General features: G+C 34.4%; 1 protein-coding gene across 7 annotated transcripts in view; it reads right to left on the reverse strand.

Moving 5' to 3' along the window:
- Positions 1 to 2017: 2017 nt before the first annotated feature.
- LOC115215557 overlaps positions 2018 to 9923 on the reverse strand; it is a 285843-nt gene continuing 277937 nt past the window's right edge. For all 7 annotated transcript variants that reach the window (XM_029784760.2, XM_036504314.1, XM_036504315.1 and 4 more), the window contains exon 3: positions 2018 to 3094. In XM_029784760.2, the coding sequence (XP_029640620.1) occupies positions 2036 to 3094 (1059 nt within the window). In that variant the 3' untranslated portion in view covers positions 2018 to 2035. The remainder of the gene's footprint in view (positions 3095 to 9923) is intronic.

The raw sequence follows: 9923 nt of genomic DNA on the forward strand, positions 1-9923 counted from the left end.
CACATGCTGTATACACACACGCACACATTCACAATTAGGGCATGCGCTCTTTCTCTCCCTTTCACTCTGTCTCTCTTTATATATAGTAGAAGACACTTGCTCAAGGTGCCACGCAGTAGGACTGAATCCGGAACCATGTGGTTGGGAAGCTATCTTTTTACCACACATCCACGCCTCATTTTCAGAGAATTTAGATATTCTAAGTGAAACATTTCTAATAAGATTATTTATAATATAGTCGGCTCCAGTTCGTATCCGAGCATTGGATTCGTCAGTTTTCATCCAGTCTCCTCGGTTGATGTTTGTGCCGAAAGTGTCTTTGGAGTCCAAGTCGGTGGTGAAAGAGTCGTGGGCAGAACTCACACGGGACTGTCGGTGCAGATCGAGGATGCTGAAGACGCTCCTTTCTGCTCCGGCGTTTTGCCTCCTCATCCTGTTGTCTGTTCTGCTCGAAGGAGCTGGCTGCATTGCGGATAGCATTCATCCAGGCTGTCCTATCCAAAACAATCTGGTCCCATGAGGATGGGTAGATGTTAGTTTGAGCCAAGGTCCGTTTGAGCTGGTCTTTAAAACGGAATTTCGGATCTCCTCTGGGTCTTGTTCCAATTGCAAGTTTTCCATAAAGCATGATCCGCGGGAGACGAGAGAGCTCCATACACTGGACGTGACCCCCCACCCAGCTGAGACGATGGCGTAGAAATAGTGGCTTCGACACTTGGTAGTGAGGCGCGGCGAAGAACCTCGTTGTTGGTAACGTGATCTTCCCACGTTATTTATAATATATATATATATATATATATACACATACACTCACACACACACACACACACACAAACACACACACACACACACACACATATATATATATATATATATATATACATATATACCTATATATATGTACATACATATATATATACATACACACACACACACATACATATATAATATATAAAGGTGGTGACCTAGAAGAATTGTTAGCACGCCGGATAAAATGCTTAGCAGTATTTTGCCCGTCGATACGTTCTGAGTCAAATTCCGCCGAGGTTGACTTTGCCTTACATAATTTCGGGGGCGATTTCGATGTAATCGACTAGCCCCCTCCACCGGCAAATTTGAATCCTTGTGCCTCCAGTAGAAAGGATATATAATATATATATATATATATAATATATATATATATATATATATATATATATGGATATATATATGTATGTATATATATATATAATATATATATAATATATATATATTATATATATATAATATATATCTATATATATATATATATATATACATATATATATATGATGCATGTGTGTGTGGTGTGCGCGTATGTATGTTTCACAAAAGATTTTCTTAAATTGTTAATTACACACATAAGAAGAAAAAAAAAGTCGTTTAAGAATTCAAAAGATTTACACAGGTGAAGAAAGAAATTTCTTCCATCGGGCCTATGTGTTTTACATAAATTTTTTATATCATCAATAATTTTTTATCTAAGAAAAACATTTTTCGAATATTATAACTGAATCAAGAAATTTTACACGCCTGTACACACAGACACACACACGCATACACACACACACACATACACACACACACGCACGCACGCACACACACACGAATATTTATAATGACATCTTATATACATATATGTATACACACATATATACATATGATATATGTATACACACACACACATATATATTTATATAACATATCGCTATATATATTATATTATATACATATAAATGATCACATTAACATAATATATATATATATTATAAATGTATGATTATACATACATATGTATGTGTATGTATACACACACACACACACACACACACACATACATATATATATATATATAGTATATATATATACATATGTATATATTATATCACATCTATTCATACAAATGCAAAGATATATATTTCACGGAACATATTGATAACAATAGATTCAACAAAGATTTATTTTCGTATTCTTTCTGTTGCAAACTCTCAACATGATGTATGTTTTACTATTTTATTCAAACACTTGATGTTTTTTGTTTCGGTTTACAAAGATTCTTTTCCATCGAATCTCTTTTAACACCAATTACTTCTTGAGTTCGCTTTATAACAGCTGCTAAACCACTATCTCTCCCATTTTCACCATATTTTTTCCCTTTCTTCTCCTCTCGGGACTCTTTGTAGACGCTAAAAATATCTGAGAGCAAGATTACAATGACAAGAATATTTTTTATGATAAAAGCCGAAAATTTCTTCCCGTACAAAGCGCAAAGAACAGCTCGCACGCAAACAAACAGCAAGTTCACCATAATTATTTGTACTATTTTTTGTGCGAACACCAACCGTTTGAACATGCTACTGCCGTGCGTGCGACCCCGATAAACAATAGCACAGGGAAATGTAGGCACAATAAGGTTAACTACCACAATGGTTAGTATAAGTTTAATAATGCCTTCGTGAATAACACGCCTGTCCTCTACTTCGTAAAGTAATTCCATTAGATCCATTGTGTCTAGGATGTCAATAGGTACAGTGGCTCCGACTTCGTGTATGAAGTTTTTCATCTTTCTGTCAACAGTTTGGTGAATGTTGCTGATGAGCATCAAAAAATAGATCAAAGCCGCTAATCCGACGGCCAGTTGAAAGCCACTTGGACCTCGTATCGTATTTCTCTCCCATTCCATCATATAACTTTTAGAGTGAAATGCTACAATAACCTTCGCTGCAGTGACCGATCCGTATACGAACCATGCAATGGGACCCCACGGTAAATGATTAGTTTTTCTGGTTTTATCTTCGTTAGATGCAGAGTCACCAGGCCAGTGTTTCCTTATGTCTATATTTGTTACAAACTGACTGTAAGTTTGGACGTAATAGACTATGAAAAGGATTATCACAAACCAATCTGGAACGAAGATAATCCACCAGAACGAAATTTTCTGGTAATAGACAAGAAGGTAATCAATGTAATGATTTTGGCCAATTAAAAGCACGAGACAGAATATTCGCGAGAAATAATGATGTAAACATTCACAGCGATATAACCATTTCTTCTTGGAGTTTTCCTTTGGTTGATCCTAAAAAAGAGGAAAACAAACAAATAAATAAACAAGTCTATAAAGAAAATTGTTGTTTTAAAAGGAAGGAGATATTTCGGGGACTCCTTCACTGGGATGTTACCATGAAAATATCACACTCAAAAAATTCTAACGCTCGTGAAATACCAAGTTCTATACGACAGAAAAATAAAATATAAACATGCAAAAACAAACATATAGCAAAATAAAAACCCAAACCCTACAGGTGTAGGAGTGGCTGTGTGGTAAGTAGATTGCTTACCAGCCACATGGTTCCGAGTTCAGTCCCACTGCGTGGCACCTTGGGAAAGTGTCTTCTACTATAGCCTCGGGTGTGAGTGGATTTGGTAGACGGAAACTGAAAGAAGCCTGTCGTATATATGTATATATATGTATGTGTATGTATATGTTTGTGTGTGTGTATGTCCCCCCAACATCGCTTGACAACCGATACTGGTGTGTTTACGTCCCCGTCACCTAGCGGATCGGCAAAAGAGACCGATAGATTAAGTACTAGGCATACAAAGAATAAGCCCTGGGGTCGATTTGCTCGGCTAAAGGCGAAACAAGTAAAAGAGTAAACCAAACCTGAAAAGAAACAACAAAATCAAAACAAAAATCCCAGAGATATAAAGAATGTTATAACAGGGTATAACTGGATATGTTGTCAGGAAAGTTTAGCCTAATGAGACTCTTGTCTCCAAATTTAGTGACTCCTGGTTACCTTGTTGTTTAGTTCCAAGGTTAGACCTGATCAAGAAGATTTATGATAAAAAGTATTCCAGCCGTGATCATCACTTCTTTTTAAAGCTAACGTACTCCTTACTCTTTTACGATAGTAGGAGGAACCATGCATATGTAAACGAGTGTACAAACATATATGAGAGCAGAGTCACTGATGAGCGGTGTTTTACAGTCAACAACCTGGCTCGACACACGTCACGACATTAAACTAAAAGTCCTCTGACTCCTCATTCTAAGTCGTTCAACGTGTCTGCCCTTATCCTCTCTCCGCCTGCATAGATTGTCTCTTCTAAATTCTTGCTTTTCTCTTTCCACCCAATATCCTCCACATCCGAACTCACACTTCACGCATGTGCAACAGCTAATTCGCCTTCATTTCCTATCACCATTCACTTCTTCTACCTCCCCAGGGAGCAACATAGATATATAAATATCACTTAAAATTTGCGTCGAATGTATTTTCATGTTACGAACCATAGAAGTGCTCAACAGTATATATGTGTATATGTATGTATGTTGTATGTATGTATGTATGTATGTATGTATGTATGTATGTATGTATGTATGTATGTATGTATGTATGTTTGTATGTATGTATGTATATATGTATGTATGTATGTATGTATGTGTATATGAATGTATGTATGCATGTTTGTTTGTATGTATGTATGTTTGTATGTAAGTATGTATGTATGTTTGTTTGTATGTATGCATGTATGAATGCATGTTTGTATGTATGTGTGTATGTATGTATACACATACATATATATACATATATATATATGCATAATATGCATATATACATATATGTATATGTATATGTATGTATATATATATATATATATATATATATGTATATATATATGCATATATATATGAATAGGTATATCTCTATGCATATATATCTATATGCTCAGATACATATGCATACATATATGTAAGAGAAAATGTGTCAGATTTTATCAATATATTTATTTACCGTTCAAGCTGATTTATGGAATTTTATATTCAAGTTCTACTATCGCCCATCCTTTTAGAGAAGCAGAATATAGGAATGTAAGATTGTATGAATGCAACAAAAGCGATATAAATCAATTCTAATACAGAATAATTATTGTCCTCATTTCATTGTGGGAATATCACGCTAATTCTAATAGCCGCACACTGTTACAGATACATACATGCATGAACACATGCATACATAAGCATACATATTTGTGCGTGTTTGTGTATATACCCACATACACACAACATCATATCTATATATATATATATATATATATATATATATATATATATATATATATATATATACTATATATATATATATAGTTAATCCAAACATGAAAACACAAGACAAAACACAACATCGTGAAGGCGTGTGGAACAAGTATAGTGTTATTGGACGTCCAGGAAATGAAAAGAAAGAAGGAGGATTTAACGTTTCGAGCGGAGCTCTTCGTCAGAAACACAGGCAAAGGAAAGATCCAAGGAGGGAAGACGGATATATATCTATATATATATATATATAATATATATATATGTATATATATATATGAGTATATATATATGTATATATATATATGTATATATATATATATAGTATATATATATATATATATATATATATATATATATATATATATATATATATATATAGGCAAAGGAGAGGCTGTGTAGTAGGAAGCTTGCTTCCTAACCACGTGGTTCCGGGTTCAGTCTCACTGTGTGGCACCTTGGCCAAGTGTCTTCTACTATAGCCTCGAGCTGACCAAAGCCTTGTGAATGGATTTGGTAGACGGAATCTTAAGGAAGCTCTTCGAATATATATTCTTTCATTTGTTTCAGTCATTTGACTGTGGCCATGATGGAGCACCGCCTTTAGTCGAACAAATCGACCTCAGGACTTATTTTTTGTAAGCCTAGTACTTATGCTATGGGTCTGTTTTACGGGACTGCTAAGTTACGGAGACGTAAACACACCAACATCGGTTGTCAAACGATGATTGGGTGACAAACACAGATACTCAAATATGTAAATGCATACATACATACATACATACATACATACATACATACATACATACATACATACATACATACATACGACAGGCACCTTTCAGTTTCCGTCTACCAAGTCGACTCACAAGGCTTTGGTCAGGCCGAGGCTATAGTAGAAGTCATTTACCCAAAGTACCACGCAGTGAGACTGAACCCGGAACCATGTGGTTGGGAAGCAAGCTTCTTACCACACAGTCACTTCATATATAGTCATAATATTAATAATAATAATAATAATAATAATAATAATAATAATAATAATAATAATAATAATAATAATAATAATAAGTAGGTGTAAACACATGAACAAAATAAAAATAAACAAATACAAAAACAGAAACGAAAGACAAATTACACGAACGTATATAAACAGGAAATACAAATATTACAGACACTTCCCCCAACACACACACACACTAACTAAACATAGACACACAGAGGTATACGCATGCCGAAATGAAGGCACATACAATAGGATTACAAAATTTAAAATGGCTGACCGTTAGTAAGGAGAGACACACAATTAAGAAAGAAGAAAGCAAAGGGCCACTGATGAGGTCACAGGAGTGTGACGAAAGAACTCTGGCCGAAATAAGATTAAGATTAATGTAAAAAATAAATAACACTGAAGCAAAGTAACACCAAATATATAGTGCGTGTGTTTTTATTGGATATACTGGCAAAATGACCGCTCCTAAATACAACAATATCTGTTTCAACACACGATTTCACATAAAAATCTTGCAAAACAAATATATAACGTATGTATGTATATATAATCTATATAATATATATATTATATATATTCTATATATATATATATATTAAAATAGTAAAAAGTGAAAAACCTACAGAAGGCTTGTTTTAAAAGGTTAAAAAATATATTTGAGTTATTATGTCTGAAGAATGTTATACATTTTTTTCATACAATGACATAGTTTTTGAAGAAATGACCGGTTTCGCGTTCAGCTTTTCAAATTTCTTACATCGTTATGTTTACGTTGAGGAGTGTGAAGGAGAGTGAAAGAGAGTTCCAGATAAGGGAAGTAATAAGTGATTTCTTCCGGTGTAAGGGAGATAATCGCTTAATATTTATTGCCTTTTTTTTGGAGTGAGTTTCTCTGTATAAGAATGTTGGAATGGCTAAGTTTGGGCTTGTATTTTTCAATGAAGAATGTTTCCTTGTTTAGTCTAATTTGTGTTGGTGTTCCGATAGCATATTGGTAAATGGAAAGATTAAAAATTGCGGTAAGTAGTTTGCTTTTTGTGCGCATTCTCAATGTGCTCACTAAAGGGTATCATTCTGTATTCTGGGTATGCAATCTGTTGTCGATGCACTGTGCATCTACGTCTGAGTGATAGTCCCGTGGACCCCACGTAGTTTTGGTGGCAAGAAATATTAAGCGATCATCTCTCTTACACCGGAAGAAATCACTTGTTACCTCCCCTTATCTGGAACTCTCCTTCACTCTCCTTCACACTTCTCAACATAAACATAACGATGTAAGAAATTTGAAAAGCTGAACGCGAAACCGGTCATTTCTTCTGAAGTCTTGAAAATCGGTCATTTATTCTGACCGAAACCGGTCATTTATTCTGAAGTCTTGAAAATCATTTGGACGGAAAAAATATGAATTCTATAGACGTGGTCAGAACAGTACTGGAGAAGTATTTTTCGTCGCGGACAAGGGAATTTTGGAAGAGGGCCTTTGCAAGTCTACTAGATAGATGGAAGAGCATTGTAGAAAATGGAGGAGGGTATATTTTTGATTAAAAAGAACTTTATCTTAATTTGAAAAATAAAAGAAGTATAAGAAAGCCGCCTTATTATGGGATGACCATTTATATAATATATATATATATATTATATATATATATATTATATATATATATATATTAATATATATATATATATATAAATGTATATTATATAATATATAATGTATGTATAATATATAACAAAATCGAATACTTATACAAAGGTATGTTGTGTTGTTTGGAGGCGCAATGGCCCAATCGTTAGAGAAGCCAACTCGCGGTCGGAGGATCGCAGTTTCGTTTCCCAGACCGGGCGTTGTGTGTGTTTATTGAGCGAAAGCACCTAAAAGCTCCAAGACGCTCCGGCAGGCGATGGTGGCGACCCCTGTTGTACTCTTTCGCCACAACTTTCTCTCACCTTCTCTTCCTGTTTCTTGAGTAACGCTGCTATGAACTGGCGTCCCGTCCAGCTGGGGGAGGGGGCACATACGCCACAGAAACCTGGGAAACCGGGCCTATGAGCCTGGCTAGGATTGAAAAGGGCGACGTTTATCGTTATGTCTGTTGTTATTTCGTGAGTTGACTGCGGGTTTTAGACGTAAGGGAATATATTCTGTATGCGCCTGGTGTAAAAAGCGCCTTAAAGTAAGTCATAGCCAAGCGGGATAACTCACATAGTTTCCCTTTCTTGGCCTATGTAACTTGCGTGAGTTGTCCTGCTTGACGATGACTTACTTTCAGGTGTTTTTTACACCAGGCAATAAAGCAAATATTCTCTAACGCCTAAAAACCGCAGCCGTCACACAAACTAACAACATACATACCTTGTGTATATGTGTTTGATTTTGTTTAAATATTTCTCGAGCTACTTCTAATTCATATTTGAATATATATTATATATATATATATATATATATATGTAAATAAGGATAAGATCGTTAATCTAAAATAAAATAACGAACTTATCAAGTGGTCAGCATGGAAATAATAACCTTCAAAGGTAATAATTATTAAAATTATAAATTAGGGTATCTATGAGATACCACCATGCTGAAAATAGCAGCCAAGAACCGACTTTAAAACTACTTTAAACTTTCATATAGCAACGTAGAGAAAAGACAAAGAGACAAGATGAAACTAGTAAAAAATTACTGGATAATTCTAGATCCAGGATTTCTGACTTTGTATTTAGAAATGCTTTGCCTCGTCAGTAAAATATACTCAGAAGGAAACATAAATACACAACACACACACACACACACACACACATATATATATATATAAATACAACATACGAATATTTACATATACGAACGTATACATGCATATAAAGTTTTTACTAGTTTCATCTTTTCTCTTTGTTTTTTCTCTATGTTGCTATATGAAAACTTAAAGTGGTTTTAAAGTTGGTTCATGGCTGCTATTTTCAGCATGGTGGTATCTCGTAGATAACCTAATTTATATATATATATATATAATATATATATATATATATATATATATATATATATATCGTATACATACACATGTATGTATACCTTAACAAAGAAAAGAAACAGTCCAACACATATTCATGTAGTTAAAAGAGTTGCTGTAAAAATATTACATTGAAAAATTTCTAACACTCGGCTATCTTCTCGTGAAATGTCAAGTTGTATAAGACAGAAAAAAATATGATATAAACATGCAAAAACAAACACGAGTATATCAAACATAATATTTCGGCCCCCCCCCCGCCCCACTAAAAAAAAAGAGAAAAAATCCAACAAAACCCCAACAAAACAAAACGAAAAAACAACAAATATGATAAAAAGCCACGAGTATACATTGGAATAGCGATCAACGCAAATGCTACTTTGTAAAGAATTATGGATTCGCTTCAATAAGGTAAACATAGAATTCAAACAAACAACTGACTCGAGTTTGCTGAACGATGTTTTCAAAAGATATTCCAAATGTATTCGCTGAATGATTTCTATAGATAAATAAGCACAAATGTTTCGTTGACAGCACAGAAAATGTTCTCCCTTTTTATTTTATTTTTGTTTTTACATTTATTTTATTTCATTTTGATTTGCTTCTTTCGATTATTTCGAAATCCACGGTAGTAAATGGTTGAATGCAACAGATAGATAGATAGATAAATAAATAGGTAGATAGAAGAGAGAGAGAGAGAGAGAGAGAGAGAGAGAGAGAGAGATGGAAAGGGGGAAAGAGAGCGAAAGAGAGAGAAAGAGAAAGGGAGAGACTATGGGGGACAGAAGGG

Source organism: Octopus sinensis, linkage group LG1 (genome assembly GCF_006345805.1).
Source record: "Octopus sinensis linkage group LG1, ASM634580v1, whole genome shotgun sequence".
Taxonomy (NCBI): domain Eukaryota; kingdom Metazoa; phylum Mollusca; class Cephalopoda; order Octopoda; family Octopodidae; genus Octopus; species Octopus sinensis.